General features: G+C 38.7%; 1 protein-coding gene across 1 annotated transcript in view; it reads left to right on the forward strand.

The window, feature by feature from the left end:
* Window positions 1-13,982, forward strand: part of IPO5 (importin 5) — a 42,739-nt gene extending 28,757 nt beyond the window's left edge. Inside the window, exons 19-26 of the mRNA XM_082279384.1 lie at window positions 473-645; window positions 1,080-1,191; window positions 1,810-1,865; window positions 4,169-4,291; window positions 4,867-5,086; window positions 8,289-8,517; window positions 10,020-10,161; window positions 13,305-13,982. Coding sequence (XP_082135510.1) covers window positions 473-645; window positions 1,080-1,191; window positions 1,810-1,865; window positions 4,169-4,291; window positions 4,867-5,086; window positions 8,289-8,517; window positions 10,020-10,161; window positions 13,305-13,391 — 1,142 coding nt within the window. The 3' untranslated portion in view covers window positions 13,392-13,982. The remainder of the gene's footprint in view (window positions 1-472; window positions 646-1,079; window positions 1,192-1,809; window positions 1,866-4,168; window positions 4,292-4,866; window positions 5,087-8,288; window positions 8,518-10,019; window positions 10,162-13,304) is intronic.
* Window positions 13,983-21,422: the final 7,440 nt, after the last annotated feature.

Here is a 21,422-nt window from a genome sequence, read left to right on the forward strand (position 1 = left end):
TATCCTATTAACAAATTCCACTGTGAAAACGGAAACTTAGAATCAAAATTGTGCTTGCTGTTTTCCTAAATGAATTGGAAGTGTTAGTGTTAAAATATTCTGTGGCTTTGTAGCAGAAATGGTTTCAGAGATTGTTGTTTTAGACACACTATTTTAGGGAATGTATTCCTGCTTTTTCCCCTAGTTGCTTTTTAAATAAGCGATCAGTAGAAAAAGTGATTTTTGTGTAACAAAGCAGAAGAGAACTTGAGCAGCTTTTCTGTCATGGCCCGAAACAGGCCTGAAGCCACTTTTAAATAGCAGACAGTGTAATTTTCCTATGATTTAACCTATAGCTAATTAAGAAATCAAATGAATGGATTGTAGTGAAATGCATTTCAGGTAGAAAACTAAGAACTTCATTATGGTGGTGGGGTCTTAAATTCTAAGCACTTTGTTGGTGTTGATTGCTGTATTGCCTTAATAATGACACGTGTTCGAGTGGCAGCAGCAGAGTCAATGCCCCTCCTGCTTGAATGTGCCAGGGTTCGTGGGCCAGAGTACCTCACGCAGATGTGGCACTTCATGTGTGATGCGCTCATCAAAGCCATTGGGACAGAGCCAGAGTCTGATGTCCTCTCAGAAATCATGCACTCTTTTGCAAAGGTAACGTTCTTAGAAATTTCATGGCATCACTGCTTGTAGCTTTTTGAAATAAGAACTGACATGTTTGATGTTCCTTTAAATGGCTCGAATAAATGCAAGGCTTCCTCTACAGGAAATTTGTTTTGACTATAAATGTTGTTATAGCTGATGGAAAAAGTTGGATTTTTTTTTTTATCCCAAAGTATTAACCTAAAACAATTACCAAATTTGTTCCACTTTAACCACAAGCAACTGAAAATTATGGGTGTGAAATGTACAGTGGTACTATGCCTTACTTGTATAATTAGAGCCTTGATTACAGTATGACTGTTCTACTAGTATTATTCCTGCCAGTGATCCAGAGCATGTATTAATATTCTTTGCATGCTTAGATTTCATTAAGACTGCTCATGTTAAATTTTAAAGCTGAAAAATTGGTTGTTTTATTTCACAAGTGCATTGAGGTAATGGGAGATGGATGCCTTAACAACGAACACTTTGAAGAACTTGGAGGAATACTGAAAGAAAAACTAGAAGAGCACTTTAAAAATCAAGAATTAAGACAGGGTAAGTTAACACAAATCCTGTTAACATGTGATATGGCTGTTCTTTAAAGCAGAATTTCTAATTATTTCTGAACACAGAGAAAAAAACTATTTAGATTTCTTTGATTTGTATATTGATGTTAAGTTATTGGACTTTGAAACAACAGAATCCATGAGTTATATTTGTAAGCTCTTGGAGGATGAAGATGATGGCATCATTTTCAGCAATACTGGAGTTTTAATCAAAAGTTGATGGATGGACAGATTTTCTTGAAATACAGTGCACATCTATGGTGTTATCATTTCTGTGGTATTTTTTCATCTGAAGTCTTTGCAGTTTTCTCAAAGCAATGGTAGTTTCTCATTTCTAAGCACTTCTCTTGTCTTTGTGGACAAGCTGGTGTGTTTATTTCTATTACCTGTGCTTTTTTTTACACATTCTTAAACTGAGCTGTCCAATACTTTTTGTTTTTCTGTGAAAGCTTTTTGAAGCTTCTTAAAGATGGAAAATTCCTTTTGCATTTTTAGCTACTGTTTCCTGTTTTCTAAATTTGTTTCTGCGTAATTTTACTCTTTCGCAGGCTTCTTCTGCACTTACAGAAAGGTAGTGGTTTAATTTTTTTTTTTTTTTTTAATTTAGTGAAAAGACAAGATGAAGACTATGATGAACAAGTTGAAGAGTCATTACAAGATGAAGTAAGTTAGTTTGAACACTTTTTCCACTCATCAAGCACCAGGATAAAATCTTGCTCAAATATACTTTCTACTCAGAGCATAGTGCATCCTCAGTATTATCTCTTCATAGAAGAATGTTGTTACCATAGTCTTTCAAAACTTTCAGTAACAAATGGGTCACATTACATTTGTGAATTAAAGAAATATGAAAGGTTTCCTTGTCTGGTATACTGAAGTAAGAAATTCAGGATATAGCTTTTTATTTTCTTCATCCTCTCAAACACTTCTTGGATGACATTAACACTGATACAGATTTGACGGCAGATTATTTAATCACAGCACAAGCTGAGTTGGAAGGGACCCACAAGGATCATTGACTCCAACTCCTGGCCCTGCACAGGGCATCCCCAAGAGTCACACCATGTGCCTGAGAGCACTGGCCAAATACTCCTTGAACTTAGACAGACTTGGTGCTGCGGCCACTTCCCTGGGGAGCCTGTTCAGTGCCCAGCCACCTCCTGCGTGAAGAACCTTTTTCTAATATCCAACCTAAACCTCCCCTGACACAGCTTCAGGCCATTCCCTCTGGTCCTGTCACTGGTCACCACAGAGAAGAAATCAGTGCCTGCTCCTCCTCTTCCCCCAGTGAGGAAGTTGTAGACTGCAATGAGGTCCCTTGGTCTAGCCCTGCTGACTTGCTTTTTCTCTGAGCTTTGCAAGTTAGGTGGCTCTTAAACTTGGGCCCCTATACTTCTGATTCCAAGATGTCTGGTGTGTCATGTCAGGAGCCTGTCTCAAAAAGAATAGCCCCAAAACCGTATCAGAGAAGGACAGCAGGATAAACAACTGCCATAATGTTTTTGCTTATGAGAAAATACCAAAATAACTACTTACACCAAAAGGTACCAAAGTGAGTTAATAGTTTAAAGTGGAGGTGATTGTAGAAGAGATACAATAATTTTATTAAATCATTATTAGTATGGAGAGAGAGTAATAATGAATGACTCCTGCTTATAATATGAGACAAAGGATGCTCAGTAAATTAAAGAACTAAGAAATTTTTTGTCTGCACAATGCAGGTAGGAAGCCTGATCACATGAGTTTAACCTGTATGCAGACTCCAGAAATCATATACCCATATGTAAATACTGTCTTAAATAACAGTGCAGTTCTTGAGCCTCTTTTTAGGCGTTTTAGAATTAGGCCAGCATTCAAGAGGATAGATTTTTATTCCCTCCAAGACCCTTTTATTTCCTATGTTTCATTCTATACTGATAATGAGAGAAAATGCAAGCAGGCAGCAGTTTCAGAAAAGCTGAGTCTGTACTCTGCAACAGAGTTGCAAGGCATTTTAAAAAATGTTCTAATGTTTGTGGATTTTTCTGTAAAGTCTGAAGAAAGATTTGTCTGCGTTACCCTGTGAAAGGAGGGGTGGAACCAGAATGTCACTTGCTATATGGATGAAATTAACCTATGGCCATGAGTAACATTTGGATATATACCTTGGGTCTCAGAGTATGTTTATGTAGCCCTTACCTCAAGGCAGCAGAAATACAAGAAGCACAGAAGTCATGAAGGTTACTCAGACAGTAGTTTCAGATATAGCCCTCACTTCAGCAGTAACTAAATTGCTGATTTGGTAGAGAGTGGAAGGCATACACCAAGCAAGAGTTACACTCTCTTCCCAAGGATGTTATCAACTATTACTTAACAGGCACTACCAGGCTAGGTAGACCTTGTGGTGTGCTGCAGCAGTTCTCTACCTCTTAATGTCATTATGTGTATGTTCCAGGGTTACTGCTTAAGTTGTGCCTTGACAACACCGAAATTGTGTCACTAGGAAGGGTTTAAATATCCAATTGTGGGAAGCTGTGTCTTGCACGAGAAATAATTACTAGTTTGTCACCAGAAGGTGAGAAAGGTCAAGGTCACTAGGGACCAGAAACTAGCTGTACCGTTTTCCCTGCCTGTTAAAGTATAATCTGGTTAAGGGGACAGTGCTGTGTAGAACAAAAGTTGCTGTAAAAGAAAGTTAGAGTTTTCCCAGCATAAGTGTCCAGGGAATAATCCTGGCCTGTAGATACAACTTGAATTGATAGCTTTGAGGTAAGGCTCTTTACTTGACCGGTTTGATTTATTAACTGGGCAAGGTGCCAAATAAACAAGAGGAAGAGAATAATATTTGTTGTATATTTACCACAATCTTTATCACAAAGCCATAAAATTTATTCCATTAATTTAGATACCTTAGCACTTCCACTAAGTGAATTCCACTCTGCTAAAGATTGTTAGTCTTCATGTGAATTGTATCCTTTTCCTTTCAGGATGACAGTGACGTTTATATTTTGACTAAAGTATCGGACATTTTGCACTCAATATTCAGTAGTTACAGGGAGAAGGTACTGCCATGGTTTGAAAGGTTACTTCCACTAATTGTCAACCTAATTGTAAGTAGCTTGCTTTCCTTTAGTTTAAATTTTGTTATTTTTCTGATACTTTAATATCCCTTCCATGCTGAAGTCTTAGAGAACTTGGTAGATAGAAGGTAGCAATTACTGTTTTACAAAATAGAAGGTTCATTCTAGATCAAGAATGAAATTGTTATCCTATGCTTTTGAGCAGGGTCACTGCTGTGCTACTTAAAATTTGTGTTGCAAGACCCAGGATCATTGACACACACAACTGTTTTGAGAAATTTCATTTCCTTGAGACTATCCAGTATCTCTAAAATAGATTTCAAGAGGAGGGCCAAGAAAGTGTTGCAGAGTCATGGGGAAAAATTGAAACTTACATATGTAACAGAGTGTGAAATAGAGGTGCAAAGATAGCCACCTGGATTTTGTTTTGTTGGTGGTATTGGTGGAACTATCACTACTGCAAATTACCTGGTTTTAAGGTTGAATTTAATCCATGAAGATTTTAACAAAAGTGTTAGACCACTGTTGCCGTGATTGTTGTTGGTATAATCATTGGCTGTACGATAATTTGAGGGTGTCCTAACTGTTGTGTGTTTGCGCCACAGTGTCCGCATCGGCCGTGGCCAGACCGGCAGTGGGGGCTGTGCATCTTTGATGATATTGTGGAGCACTGCAGCCCCGCCTCCTTCAAGTACGCCGAGTACTTCCTGCGGCCCATGCTGGAGTCGGTGTGTGACAGCAGCCCGGAGGTTCGGCAGGCAGCTGCCTATGGAGTGGGAGTGATGGCACAGTTCGGCGGGGACAGCTACCGGCCCTTCTGCCCAGGTACGGACCTGCGGCTGACGGCACTCTTGGAATGTGGGGGTCAGGGGGAAGGAATAGAGATGGCTCACCTTTTGGTAGATGAAGTCTCTTCCCCTTGGAAGTGAAATAGATTGCCAGTATAACCTGTGTGGTAGACTGGTGATGGATTGACAAAGTACCTGAGTTCCTCGGGCTTTTACTGTTGTTATGCTTAGTAGCATTTCTGTTGCAGCCCTTACTGCTTAGCAAAGTTGCTTTCCATATTCTTTTTTTAGCATTATCTGGCATGCAAATGTTAATTTCGTAAAAACTGTCTTTCTGATACACAGCTGTGTCATAGATGCTTTCTACTAATACTAATGTGGTTACATATTAATGCAAAAGCCTTTGGATGTCTGGAAAAACTACACAAAAGCCCTATATTAAAGAATAGCCTAGAATACAACTAATGTGGCTCTCTGCTTTCTGATTTTATAAAAAGGAGCCTGATATCTGCAAAGTAAGACATGAAATGAGTGTGATAATACTTACCAGAAACACTTTGTCTCCTTTACTTCTGAATGTTTACAATTTCTTTGAAACTTCAAATTCATCTTAAATTTAAAGAAATGATTGTCTGCTAGCACTCCTCTTGCACACTAAGTAGCACCCCTTATCAAAGGTTTTCCTTTTTTTTTATTTAAGAATATTTAGTCATCTAAGTATGTATTTAGAATATGTATTTCACATGAATCTTAAATGAAAGCTGAATTAGATGATGTAAGAAAATAAGAATCATCTGATAGGGACTAACACAAATCTTGCCTACATCAATCAGGGTTGTAATTTTCATTGTTAACAATCAGTCTTTTTAAAAAGAAAAGAAAAAAGCAGTGTGGGAAGCCTTGCAATGAATCATTAAGAGCCGAAAACTTAGAGTTGTCTAGATAGTTCTGATTTTGAATTTTTTTTAGCTTTTTAGCTTCTGATGAAGTCTAATTATGTTTTTCATTAATTGCACTTTATCTTACACCACTTAAACTTTGTAACATCTTTGATCCTTTTCTTTTTATTTGGACAAATAATCCCTGATTGTGTCCAGACACTTGGCTTGTCCTGAAGTTGAATTTTAGATAAAATAAACTTTCAATTTACAGCATACAGTTTAGCAGACACCTCAAAAGTATTCTAAATCCTTTTGTATGTACATGAAAGAACTTTGTGATTTATTTTAATTGATGAAGATATGCTGTGATTAGAAACAAAGTAAATCCATGGCATGAGACATTATCTACCCCACAGGTTTTGCTATTTCTCTAAAAACATCATGTTTGTGAACTTTTGTTTGTAACTTATTTTCTTTACTGGTGATGTTTAGCACTGACATATTGTTCTTTTACAAGTTTGAAGAGTATGTAAATACTCTTCAGAAAAATCAGAGGTATTGATACGAGCATTTTTGGCAGTCAGTTAAAAAAAGTCCAGGAATATAGGGAGAACTTGTAAATGGCACGTGAGCTACACTGATGAAACAAATGGCACTAAAACCAGATTTCATAAAGAGCAAAAAAATAAGATAGAAGGAAAACTACAGCAACAGGGATACAAGGTTACAATTGATGCAACTGGCAGGGTTGCTTCTGTTATGTTGGTGGAAGAATATAATTATCTGTTCTCTGTGAGAATTGTATCAATTAACTACATGCATTTCTTCCTAAATCACATCAATGGCCTCAAAACTGTGTGGTGCCAGATGTCAGCGCAGTCAGTCCTTGGAAAAAAGCTTAACATTATAGAAGATGGGTCTTTTATTGTCAAAAGGCTTTTTTTAAGGTTTATCTAACACAACATCCATGTGAGAATGGATCTGTTTTATAGACAAGGTTAAGACTTGTCTGGTAGGCTGTAGGGAGAAAATTATGCTGATTCATTTTGATGCCCTCCTAATTTTGCAGTTGCAAGGACACACATACCTAGAGAGTCATCCATTAATATTAGTGAATGAGATATAGATGAGATGAGATTTAGCTTCAGCAGCCACGAAAACCTGAGGTATAAAATGCAAACTCAGTTGGCCTGGACACTGTAGACCTCTCTGAAACAAATTCTGCTTTGCAGAATAGTCCAGCATCATTATCCTGCATTCTATACACAAGCTAGTGGGTCTGATGTTTCTGTAGTTCTGTAATATTTAACAGTTTTTACCACTGCTGCTTAATTCTTCAAAAATCTAATGCAGTGGACTTAATATAGAAAGTGTGATTGTGTATTCTTTAATTACAAAACTGCTACTTACTCATCAAAATTCAGTAGTGTGAGATCTCGCTCTTCCTCAGTAATTAGTTATTTTGAAGTGTGCTTTCTGTACAACTCCACAACCTGTTTGCTGTGCTGATATAGAATTCCACAGCCTTACTATTTTATTTTTAGCAGAAGAACACAAGGACAATTGTTCCTGCTTGCATGTAGTGTGTTTGGAAGTCTGCATGGACACTAGTAGCTAAAAACACGATACTAATGTTCATTTAGAAGTGTGCATGTGGTTACCCACGTGACTATTAAAAAAATATAATTGCTATTAACCTAGGAAGAAAACTGGCATTTTTCCTCCATTGAAAGACGTTTCCTTTCCTTGATATTTGTGATCTAAACTATGCCAGGTTGATTGACCAGATGAGATTACTCCTATGAGCTTTTCCTAGGGCACGTTTTAGTGGCAGAAGGTGTGTATGTGTACATACGTACCTATTTTTATGTACAGATGTGCCCACAAGGAGTAGATACACAGCAGGCATACGCTGGGGATGTGCACTATAGTTCACATTACTGTGAATGTCACTGTAGCAATGCTTTTCCTCCTCCTGTGTTTTTAGAGCATATTGGATTAAACAGATAATGCTTGCTATCTACAGTGTTTTGTGTGTTTTAGATTGCATAACTCCAATTGAGAGACATGGGAATACTATTTTCTTCTGAACTTCTAAAGAAAATTCAAACTTCTGCAGCAGCTGTTTCCTTCTGTTTCCTTGCAGCGCTTTATTTATCTGTTTGGTTTTCATATGATAATTATTGAGCAGAGAAGAACCTAGAAGCAGTGGAACATTGAAATGACTGGATTTTAGTGCTTGGAACACAAAAAATCCTGGTTTTAATACATAGAGTTGTCTCAAGTAGAATTTGTGATACTAATAAAGTATAGCTTGATTGTGCATTAAACTTTATTCTTGTGTTGTTTAACCATTAGAGGCGCTTCCATTGCTGGTGAGAGTCATTCAGTCACCAGATGCCAAAGCCAAAGAGAATGTCAATGCAACAGAAAACTGCATTTCAGCGATAGGAAAGATAATGAAGTTCAAGCCTGACTGTATAAATGTTGAAGAAGTCCTTCCACATTGGTTATCATGGCTTCCACTTCATGAAGACAAAGAAGAAGCTGTTCATACTTTCAATTATCTGTGTGACTTACTTGAGAGGTAAGGCAAAGTCTTCACACTAATGCAGAAAGTAAGCCTGTTTGCATGCACTTTCCTTGCACTCTTTTTCCAAAACTGAGAAACTGTGAGGTTAATCTACATATGGGTTAGAGAAGATAATTTAGAATGTCAGAACTGGGCCTTTCCTGATGTTATTGATGTTTTTTTAAGCAGTTATTGTTCCTGTCCTAAATAGTGTTGGTATGGAAAAAAATCCTGGCTGCTTTATGTGTACATAATGAGAAATGGTCTGCAGAAAACTTGTACAGAAAATTTCAGGAAATTTTTTGATACTCTGCTTACATATCAGCACTAGTAACTGATCGGTCTTTTCTCTTAAAAGCAGCATACATGCTCTTGCAGCCTCCTTTCTGTAACCTTTATAAGTAGTTTTGCACCTTTTTGCTTTCCAACAAAGTGAAATATAAAGTAGAGAAATAATATGGAAAAATTCATTGTACGGTGCTATCTCACTTAATAATTATTTCAGTTATTATTGAAAGCATCTTATCCCACAGTTTATTCTTTGGATTTGTGCTCCCTCCCATAGGTAAATGGAGAAAAAAAAGTAAATGGTTATTCTAGTGTGGTGCACTTCATAAATGAGTGAAAGAATGTAGCCTCTGAGGTGTTATGTAGCAAGCACATTCTGGCTGGAATTGTATTACATCTTAGGAGAAAAAATATAAAGGAAGTAACTTACATTTCTTACAGTCTTTTCTGTTTTGTGAATACCTTGTATCTCTTGGTGCTTTATTAAGACAAAGTCTCAAAATGGCAACTGAGGTCCATAGACTGATTATAGAACAATTATGTAGAGACACCATAATAATGCTGCCAGGTGTGCATGTAAACAGGAACATAGAAATTGGGAATTGCAGTACCAGCACACTTCTGTACCCAGCTCTGTGCAGGTGGCTCAGCCTGGCTACCTGCTTCTCTGGAGCTCTGCCAGTCCTACATTCACAGCCTCTGCGTTCCAGCAGTGGTACGTGGCAGGGCTGGAAGTAGATCATGTGTTCCACACAGATTCCTGATAGCTAATACTCCTCCACTCCAGCATTTGTCTGGGAAAGAGGGAGCAGAACTGCTTGCTTGTTGTGTCATCGAGAGTGCTGGCAGAGAGCTGAAGTTACCAGCGCTCTTGATGCCAGTAACACAACGTCCTGGGAGGCACAGAGAGAGGAATAAGTCCTTTTAGGCAGGGTATTTCTGTCACACTGTTTACAGTTCCATCTGCATGGAACCCGGCCATTCTGTAAAGTTCAGAACTTCTTCCTGATAAAGTTTAGGCTGAGTAAAGAATCAGCTGGTTAAATATTAACAGAAGGGGGAGCATGCTGTCAGCAGGCAACAAAGCTGTGCATACTTACTCAACTGTGTGAAACTTAAATCTAAATAAGCAGCTTTAGAATAAGATCATTCAAAATCACTTATGTGTAAAGTGTTTACATTATTTTTGGTTAAACATTTATTCCTTTGTAATATATATTTTGTAACAGCAATAACCCAGTTGTCCTTGGTCCCAACAATTCCAACCTTCCCAGAATACTTGGTATAATTGCGGATGGTGAAATCCATGAAGCTATCAAACATGAAGATCCATGCACCAAGCGGCTGGCTAATGTTGTTCGCCAAGTGCAGGTAAATAAATGCTTGTTTAAGTATAAAGGGAACATTTAGAATCTGTTTGCAGAAGTAACTAAACTGTTAAACCAGTTTTGAGAGCCTTATCTCCTTAGAGAATAATGGTTCAACCAGTGATCTTGGAGATCCTTGGACATTCCTTCAATGATTAATGATGAAACTTGGTGACATTTGCACTTGAATAAAATAACTGTAACTAACTTACATGCAGTGAGGTGGTTAATGTGCAAGCCAGTATTAGTTTTTTGGGGTTTTTTTTTTCTGAGTCAGAAATTAGAATCTGGAGAGAAATCTGCATGTCCTTTTATCAGTGAACTGTACTGCAGGATTTGATCCAATATGTGGTTCTTGTAAAGGGTCCCCAGCATCCTGTGGTGACTTTCTAATACTGCAGGCAGTTTGGGTTCTTTGTTAGCAAATGGGTGCAAACCACAAGTTATTTTACTACTGCCCTTTTTAATCCAGTGCAAATATAGGTGGCTGCTCAATGTTTTCCCTGCCTTTGGGGAACTGCCTTAAGGTTCACCTCCTTTATGCCATAATGAGTCACTTAATGATGATGGGGATGTCCAAATACTTATGCAAAGCTTCTCCGCAGTGCTGTAAGTGAGAGTGCTCACAGGGCAGATTTGTTCCAGGGCCAAATGTTGTTGGGTGAATGTAGCATTAATGAGAGGAAAGGAGTGTGCCTGGTAAGCATCTCGCTCATAAAAAAGCATGGAGGATTTTGAGCAGCAGATCTTCAATTATTGACCTTTCTACCTGACCTACTTTGGCAAAATTCAGGTTCAAGAATTTTAGGAACACTTGATGTTGGAAAGGGTTCACCTGTATGAGTGTATCAGTCTTGAGAGATCCCTTATGTCTGGTAGAAAAAGCTGTTAAAATTTTGAAGGCATAAAGAGAAGGAAATGGAGCCAAGTTTCAAAGTGAAAGTGGTATAAGTGGCTGCTCTAGATTCTGCCTGACAGATACAAATCCTTGCTGTCAGTACTTAAAGTCTGGGAATGGAACTTTGTATTAGGGTTTACCTAATGCATTTGTTCACTTTACCTCAAATCATCAAGGTTAGATGATGATTTATTTTTTTAACAATACAGTGGCACATACACGTATAGATTAGTTGTGTACAGCAATGTCTGGTTTTGGCCAGGATTGATAGGAGCATTAATACGAGACGAGACCTTTAGCATTGACTGAATGATTTACCTTCAGACCAGGGAGGAAAAAAAAAATCTTAGAAGTCATGTCTTTTTGTACTAGCTTGAAAGCAAAGCAGTGAGAGACTCGAAATCAGAACTACAATTTAATAGGAAAATTAAAAATAAATGCAATGGTACAAAAACACTGACAGAGTCAGGATACAACCTGACACCCTGTTAGTCAGGGTGGTGGTAGCAGTCCGATAAGATGGTGGCTGCAGTCCTCCTGAGGTGATAGATGTGGTTCTGTTGAAGCAGTGATCCTATAGAAGGGTCTGGTCTTCCTCTGAAGGTCCAGTGGTGGTTATGTAGCTCTTGTCCTCTGGGAATCCAGTAGGCAAGGGCTACCAGTGGTCCAAACCTCAGATTATATCCAGGTAGGAAAGCTCAGTTCCTCCCCCTGGGCGGAGCATCTCACAATGGGATGATGTAATTCTATGAGTCATGCAGTGAGGCTGGATGGCCCATTAACTGAAGATATCCCTCCGGAGGGAGTTACCAGGGATGTGTCCTGGAAGAGACAAAGAACACTGCGCCAACTGGTTTTAACAGATGGTGGTTACATCTTACATTGTAACCTAAGACAGTTTTAAAAAATACAATTTTAGCACAGTGTTACCAATCGTGTTTCTCTTCACACATAGTATTCTTACTTTAGTAAAGCTGAAAGACTTTTATGCTGTTACTGACTGTAAGACTTTTATACTCTGATAGGAATTTTCAAGGTTGTGTAGTTGCTAACAAGCTCCTGCTTCCCAGATTCCAGTAGACTTTTTTTTTTAATGATCTCAGTAAGCTGTTTCACTGCCAGTGCCTGACATGAGCAACATGGTCATAATAGGAATTGAATATAAACTTCTTTGCTTAGGTATTGTCAGGCCAGAAATATTTCAGTTTAAAGTATCAATTTAAACATGCATCAAAAATGTTGGAAGAGTACATTTAATTCTGCAATATTTCATCATACATTGAGTCTAAAATGCCTAATGTTATTTAAAACTAAACCCACAAACTTAAATTTGAGAGCATTTATTTTTGAATTTTGTGAATCCATTTTTATATTTTTTAAACTTTTTAAATTTCGAGAAAAGGGCATTATAATAGAACTGAATGTAAAATATACCAAATATAAATCAAACTTCTTTTAAAATTTACTTAAGTTATACTGTTACTGCACAAGCCAATCTAGAGACCTAAAGTCAGTCACCTGCAATTTTTTCCCTGTCGTTGTCCTAAACGAAGCAGGGTGCCAATTACTTTCAGTTTCTATTGGTAAGTGAATAAATATTTTTCCTCAATCTTGATTAGTATTCAGCACTCTCTGGTGCCAGTAGAACAGTTCTCACTGATGGTGACTTTAAAAGCTAATGTCTCTGCTGAGGACTGTAATAGCACAGATGAAGGGTTTACATTTTCCCAGACAGATGCTCTGCAGTTCTCTCTGGGAATTAATTGACCATTCCTTTCACTAGAGAGCCACGCCCTTTGTTGGCAGCAGAATTTTGCACACCTACATGTGGCACATCAGGCTGTAATCCCAGCGTTCACCTCGAAGCTCTGAGTGTGTTACTGCTACCCCAGTGCCCAAAACACTCATATGGAAGAGGCACGGTTCAGTTTTGCCTGAACAGGGGCCTTTTAACTTCAGTGCAAAACGGAGCAAATGGTTTAGGCTCTGATTAACACAGGAGTGTCGTTTGTCAACCCACGTAGTGGTTACAGGGAGTTCCAAATCAATTACTCTGCTGCTGTTTAGCCTTTCGGAGCATCTCATGTTGAATCTGTGTAGCACTGTGTGTAACTGAAGATTTCAGTCTCTGGCATACATATCACAGGAACAAGCTGAGTGAATGTTGAGCTTTGTAAACATAGCAATGTTTAGGATGTGCCCTGGACACTTTCAGCCTACATAAAGACCACTTCTCATTTTTTTCCTAGACATCCGGAGGACTGTGGACAGAATGCATATCACAGCTCAATGCAGATCAACAGGCAGCCATACAGGAGCTCCTGAACTCTGCTTGAAGGGCCTTAATTATCATCTGAAAGAAAACTAACTCCAAATAAACGTTTACCCTATTGTTTAGGTTTCTTTTGTTTCTTTTCTGAGTAAAACCAGAACTGTAGTGCGTGTAGGCCATTCTGCAACCTACAGGCAGTGGCAGCAGGAAGAAGCATTCTTTCAGAATGGTGTTTAAATCGGTTTCTGTCCCACAACATGGAAGAAGTTTCCTGTAAACCCTACAATAGCACTGAAGAGTATTTTTCTAATGGTATCAGCCATCCATACGATGGTGAAAGGGAAACAAGTTGAATTTTCTCATTAGACATAAGACCTTCAGCAGTAGATGTACGTTATAACAGATAAACATTTCTCTACATCTAGTGTTAATTGTATTAATTGGAGTGTGAGTCTTTGTAGGGTAGAAAGTGTTCTTCTGCCCAACAAGGCAGTAGATCAAAAGATGAAAAACTGAAGACAAACATCGAGCATGAAGACCTCATTGATCGCACTTTCGATTCCCAAAAACAACTTGTACAGTGACTCAATGAGGAAAGCTGTTCAGCTTCCAGCCCTTGAATGTGAAGTCTCTTTGGCATGTCTGACAGTATCTCATTCACTCCTCAATAAATGACATTGAAACACAAGAAGCTTGTGTAGAAGTTCAGTGATGTGTGGTTCTTTTAATTTACTCTTGTGAAAAGATGAAAATAACAAACTATACAAGTCACAATTTTATATTTGAAACTTTGTATATTGTTGCCTATTACAGATTTTATGCTCTTTTGTTTCTTGACTTTTTAACAAATTTTTCACCTGAGTATGTAGAATGGAAACTTAATGGCATTCCTTGTGTGCAGTAAATTTACATATCTTGACTTTAAAATGTTTTTCATGTTCAGATGCAATTGCATTTCTTAACTTATAAAATGTAGTGTTGTTCCAGCTGCAAATGTGCAACGTGATCTGGTAGGCAGCAAACCTGTTGTAGTAGCCTGTGTTTCATTGAAAACAATCATGCAGTTGACAGCCTGACCTGAAAGAACCAAAAAACCTTGTCAGGTCTTTCTGGTACTTCAAGAGCAATACATCATCTACCAACAAACATAGGCGTAGAGTATCTGATTTCTAACAAAGTTGAGTGAGGTTTTTGCACTCTATTACTTCAAAGCTGTTAATATATGCATTGATCTTTAAAAACTTAAGTTCTTGCTGGAATGTCCTTCAAGTTGGTCTCAATTGTCTCTTGAAACAGATCTTTTCACAGAGGGTGAAAGTTTTCTTCCTTTATAATAGGAAAAGGTAGAACTCTACATGTAATAAATGCCTCTCCTACTAAAGAATAAATTTAGTTTTGCCTTTGAAAGTGTTTCAGAAAAGAAAATACAGAATGAGGTGTACCAAAGCCAGCCCAGGACCATTATACCCAAAGGTTTGTGAGACAAACTGCCTTAACCATAGAACTTGACAATGTAGTTTCTTTAGAGGCAGCTGAAACAGTGCAACAAAGTACTGTTCCAGTTTTCATTTTGTTCAGTATTGTTAATCTCTTATTTACAGAAACTCAAGCATTCATGCATCTGGAAGATGAATGCTAAGGATTGGATACCAGTACTGTGAGAGAACTAGTAAGCCATGTGAATTATCTCAAGCACTGGTCCTGACAATATCAATTGTGCTATACTGTATCCATCATCTTTCTTCTTTGTGGGGTTTGGCTTTTTAAGTATTTGTTATTTCAATTTCCCCTCAGTCTAAAACATGTAAATTTTTCCCTGCAGCAAACTGTTTGTACTTTTTCCCAGAGCTTCAGGCTTAGATTTTTTTTTCCCTTTCTTTGGACTGTGGTGAGAATGGTAGCACATTTGGCATTTCGCAGAAATGGTGTCAGCTTGGCTCTGTAACATAAGCAGCATTTGAATTGCCCTCCTAATGGACCAACTGTAATCCTCTTGCCTTCCTTTCAGTCCAAGTAACAGAACAAATAGAACCAGGAGATGGGATTGCTCTGTGTGCCAGAGCCAGCATAGAGCAACTTTGTGCAGTTGCTTCTACCTTGTTAATCATTTTATCAAAGCAAAGGGCACTGAGTGAATCACTGTCAGCCTGACAGGTAGGTTGGTTCCAGGTCCTACCTGGAGATCTATTCTTGCCTGTCACCACTGAACTTGTCAGGGTTAATCCAAAGCTTCTGTGGCATTTTCTCAATTCACAGAAGCTTTAAAAACTACACTCCCTTTCCACCTGTTTAAAAGCTGTCTAGATCACTAATCTTGGCTTTTCTGGTTCCTTAACACAGAATTTTTAAGCAGTCAACCATTCCTGTTCTTCATTGCACTTAAGTACTGTTGCCCAAAGAAAGTATAGTAGAACAGTAGCTTCATCTGCAGCTATCTAAAAATTAAGTGTCATCCATATGAAAGAGCCAAAGTAATCAAACTGTGGTACTGATATGGAAAGGTAGTTTTGATTCAACCATTTTTCCTGGGTATAACTCCAATCTTGCTTTAACAATCTGCTCAGCTGTTGTGTGGGTTGAGACATGTACCTAGTGTAGCGTAAAGAGCACTGCAAACAATAGCAGTGCTTTGCTTTGCCCAAACAAAGAGGTACCAAATCCACCCTAGACATCCACACAAAAGTGCTCAAAGTTGTACTCAGTAACAAAGCACAACTAGAGAATGCCGTGCAGGTGTTCCAGTACTGGAGTTCCATTAGCCAGTTTAATAAGCATTGACAGTAACCAGTGTTCATGAGCACTGCTTTCCAAAGTAGCTCATCGCTCTGAAGCGTGGGTGAGTTCCCATCTAAACTCTCACCCATTCTTACTGTTCTGAAGGTGAAACTTCTTGCTTTGTGTTTGCAGCTCTAGGTTGTTCATGACAGATAATAATGCAGATGAATGTCAAGTCTCCTTTATGTGGCTTTGTCTACAAGATTCCCCAGAGAATCCTGTGCAAAATCTATGTAAGAAAGTGATTTGTAGCCATCATGCTTTCAAGATGGGCTTTGTGTACTGCTGAGGCATTCTGTCATTGCTTTTTCTCCGCAGAGACTTCAAAGTATTGCTGAGTGCAAGGGCTGGTATTCCCCAGCATAGAACAGTTGTTGTTATGCCAAATGTTGTCTGTTGTTCTCTACGCATCTAGACCTGTCAGTCTCATGTATGGAGTACATGTGTGACAGTAAGACGTGTTGCACAGTTGGAATTTTTGATGAAATAAAGAATTAAGGAAGGTGAATTTCCTATTGACTCTGTGTATGCTTGTATGTACTGGCTATGCAGCTGCCTCAGGCTCTTGAACTGGAGCTTTATTTTTGCCTTAGTGGTATCTATAGGGGTGCACACATACACTGAGTCTGGCAAATATGGTGAGGGTGCTATTAAGAATAATACAAAAGTCAAGTGCTTGCCACCGCATGTTTTTTCAGCTTTGAATTATTTTGTTGTGCATCTTTGCAGAGGAGCCTTAGCCTTTGCTATTCAGTCATTTGGTTTGCTCTTCCTTTGCTAACTTAGACAATGCTACTTCCTTGTATGGGGCTTAATGGTATCTTAAATTCTAAGAAGTGCATTTGTTGTCTTCCGAGAAGCAGTCAATAGGATCTAAGTGTCTGTCTAGTACAGGTCCTTTCCCTTCTTGGTTATCATGAAGATGTCTATGTTGCTTTGAGGAAGAGCATCTCTCAGGACAGCTTAGCATCTGTTGAAACTTAGAGGTATGGGCTCAATATTGAATAGAAGTCATGGGATTTGTTCAGGAAAAGGCTTATACAGCATCTTCTCTGATGGTAAAGAGATGTAAGGAGTGGAAGCCTACTCAGAACATGAAAGCTGTGTTTCCTATCTTTGAATGCTGAATGCTAACCTCAGCCACTACATATGGTTATTCCAGTAGAAATCTGGGTTTGTCTCTTGAGTTTGGACCACTTTTGTGTATCAGAGTATTTGCTTTTCAAAGGCAGTGTCTTGTTCCTCACAACCCACGAAGCCTAAATGTTTGGTCTTTACATTTGTCACAAGTTCACAAGATTTTGCCCATGGAATTGACTCTGACTTTTTCAATTACCTGATAGGGAAGCCACATTACCTCTCAGCTCTTCTGAGCCTATTTAGGAAATCAACATGGAGTGGCAGCCTGGGATGGTATCTCCTCCTGATGAGCAAACAAATGATGCTCAGTGCATTTGTGCACCACCCACTGAGCAATGCCAGACCCCCCTTCCCAAACCCAGATAATCCACCCTTCCAGGTAACCCCCCATGCCATGGGCATGGCATTCTGTGGTGTGGAATATCCCTTTGATTAGTTCCTGTCACCTGTCCTAGCTGTGCTCCCTTCTAGTTTCTTTTGTGTACCTCCTTATTGGCAGAGCATGAGACAAGGAGGGGAAAAAAAGTCCTTGACTTAGGATAAACACAACTTAGCAAAAACCAAAACATCCATGTGTTATCAACACCATTCTCATTACAAATCCAAAACACAGCACTGTAACAGCTACTAAGAAGAAATTTGTGCTACCCTAGCTGAAAGCAGGACATCCTGCAAGGCTGGAATTTGTGTGAAATTCATTTCTTTGGTTAGGAGATAAGGAATTGCAGTTTCTGCTCTGGCGAGACCGTTTCTACAACCTCTGCAAGAGATCTTTTCTCATCATTCTGGTTCAGACCAGTGATAAACTTTCTGTACATTTTCAGAAAGGAAAGGTAGGACCTAGGAGGTACAAGTCAGTTTTGACTTCCATGATTTTGCTTTATCGCTCCAAAAGCTGCCCATGACCTCAGTTCAGGTGCAGGGAATTTTTGTGGCTGCTAAACCAGGAAATCAGAATGTCTTTTGAATTTAGTATTGTTACCACTCTAGGCTTAAGAATAACTTGTGCTGATGTAACACGATGCAGACAGGTACGTGTAGTGGAGTTTCACTTAGTAATAGATAATGAAAATTTAACAGTAAGCAGTGAATGCCTTAAGGAGGTTTGTTGGTTGTTTCAGGGGTTTTTTCATGCGTGTTCTTGCTAACAGAAGAGATTCAAAGCTCCCCTGAGGCACCAGATGAGCCATACTCATTGATGGAATGGAATTTTCTTCCAGGAGAGTGGGAACAATACATGTTGGCAGAAATTCCTCAAGGGACCACTACCCAGGAGCGTATGGTGAAGTATTCCCAACTGAGTGGTGACTGATGGGAATTACAAGTTTAACTTCAGTCAGTTTCACTGTGAAGGTTGTTACTTGTCTCTCATTTTACCAACACCATTACCACCGCTTGCTGCCTCTTGCAGGCGGCCAGTGTCTTCTGATGGTGGGTAAGGAGCAAAAAAAAAAAAGGGGATATTTCTTCAACTTACTATTTCTGCACTAAATGTGTGCCTGCTTTTTTTCCTATGAAGCAACAGAAATATTAAAAATAAAACTATCTGAAGTGCAGTTTTTAATGTAATGTGTGCTGTTAACAAAATGCTGTTCCTTAATATCTGCAAGTCCTCTCTTGTGTCTGGTGGTGATAGGATTTGCTGTAAATTAATTAAAAGTTTTAATATTCAATTAATATACTGTCTTAAAAACCAATGCTAATCTTTCAACCAAAAAAAAAAAAAAGCTTGGAATAAAATTCACATTTTGGATTCAGATCGGTGAGAAATAATGTAACACCGGATATTGAATCAGGGAAGTTAACCCTGCCTATATTACTTGAACTAAATTGTGCAACATCACCATTTTTAAATACCTGAGAATAAAATGCCAAGAGACATTTTTACTGTGAAGTTTTGTCTGTTTGAAAACAAATAAACCAAAAGAAACACCAACCCCCCCCCAAATCACCAATTTTTGTCAATAGTTAGTGTGAAGAAGTGTGTGAATGCAGTGGTTGTATTTCAGCTGTTCTGTGCTCCAGCTAAAGCTTCTTCTGGCCAGTAGATGGAGATGATGCGATTGACTATCAGAAGACCATCTATATGTACTCGGGAATTTGCCACTTTACAGTCCCTGGTTTTTGGGAGGCTGTTTCTTAACAGGACCATTTTACATAGGCAGAGTATTTAACATCTGTTTACTGGAAACCTGTGCACAGAGCAGATAGTTTGCCTCGAGAACTGCCTATTACAACCCTACAGAAAGAAAACAGAGAGAAAGGGGAGTGTTAAATCAGTACAGGTTTATCCAGGTCTTCTCCCTATCCCTGTTTCTCCCATCATTAGAGTGTGAATAAAGTACATGCCCATGGATAAATGCTTTCTTGTAAAATGAGGCAGCCCTAGCAACTTTCTCCTTGCAGCTACAAAGGCAAACTGTGTTTGGAACCTGCCACCTCTCCTCATCCTGTGGGTAAGGAGGAAATGAGTTTCATTTGGGATGCCTGTCAGTCTCTGGGAGCAAGTGAAAAGGAACAGCAGCTCCGTATATGAGCTCCTGAGGCTCTGCATTAACATCAACAAGTGTGAACTCCTGTCCTTAAAATGAGTAAAAGCTTAAAGACATAGCTGGAAGTGGCAGTGTGGTGAGAAAACACATTTCAAGTGCAAAGCTAAAAAGGGTTAACTTGTAAAGAAGTTGCATTAAAATTTAAAAGAGAGGATCTTCATCTGCCCTTGTTGCTGTTAAAATACTGTCCCATAGTATTTATTATCACTGGGGGAAAACAAACAAACAAAAGACCTCCACAACCTAAACCTTCAAGTTGTTGGAATTGGACTCTTCTCATCATTCTTATTCCTGATCACCAAACTGAACTCTGTGTGGTTGCCCACTGTAACTTCTATATTCTAAATAAACACTTAGTGATATTTTACAACTCCTAATGTAAGTGCAGTAGATAGTTTTTGTCCTACCTCATTTTTCAGCCGTTTGTACTGTTTGGTTTGCTGGAACCTGAGTCCCTTGCTAGTCCTATAGAAAAGGTGTTCTGGTGTTCTTTGGTATATTTTGTAGGTCTATTTTTCTTCTTTGACACAACTGGTAGTGCTTTTTCTTTTGAAAAAAACAATGACAATTCAAGCAACTTTTAAAATAAATAATTTCTTGATGACAAATCACCTGGACTTTGTGTCTAAACTGTGAGACGTAGGCACCTGGATTATTATATCTTGCCCTTAAGTTGAATTACCATTTCCAACTTAAAAACCAAAAAAACCAAAACCAAACAAAAAAAAATCACCACCATCACCAACAAAAAAAGCAAGCTTCTATCAAATCATCTTAAAAAAAGAATCATAATTAATTTCCCCCCAAATCCTACTTTTTTCTGGTACTACTGTAATTATGATGGAAGAGAATGATTGCTTTGCTTGGAAAAAGGGCAGCACTGAATGACTTTAGGCTGTTTTTTCCTGTAAGAATTCCTATTCCTTCCTAAGGAGGGAGTTAAGCAGCAGGTGCTGCAGTTGTCAGGGCTGTTCTGCATAAACATCTGTGCACCTCTGCCTTGACTTCACATGCAGTCCTGATGCCAGTGCCAGGAGCGGGATACAGCAGAACTGGAAGGGTTGAGAAAGAGGTGAGAAGTTTAAGGACTAGGCCATGCAGTGATCTGAGGTGAAACTGGAGAGGTTCAGGGCTTCAGACTGGAAAAAGGTGACGGCTCCAAGGGAAGCAGGACAGACAAAAGCAGGGGAGTAGGTGAATCAGGAACAATTCACTGTTTCTCATAAGACAAGACTGCCCAAATAAAGTATTAGATAGCATATTTTAAACCAACAAATTATTTTTTCATACACTGTAATTTTTAACGGAGGTGTCTGGAGGTCAAAAACAGATTATTAAAAACAATTATTCAAGGGTGTGTGAAGGGTTAATAAGCAAGGTGCTCCCGAGGAAACTACTTGCTCAAGAAGTCCATAAATCATCAGCTGTCAGAAGCTGGGAGAGTAGGTTAGGAAAAGGATCACTCTACCTTTGTACCATTTAAAACTCCATTACTCCATCTTCTGTAAGACACCCAGTTCTCTGATCAGGCTTCACATGGCCCTTTGTACACATCCTTCTCTACAGCTCTCCTCACTTTTCCCTCACATATTTTGTTTATGCAGATCAAAACTCTCTATGTTTGCATG

Source organism: Coloeus monedula (genome assembly GCF_965178545.1).
Source record: "Coloeus monedula genome assembly, chromosome: 3".
Lineage (NCBI taxonomy): Eukaryota > Metazoa > Chordata > Aves > Passeriformes > Corvidae > Coloeus > Coloeus monedula.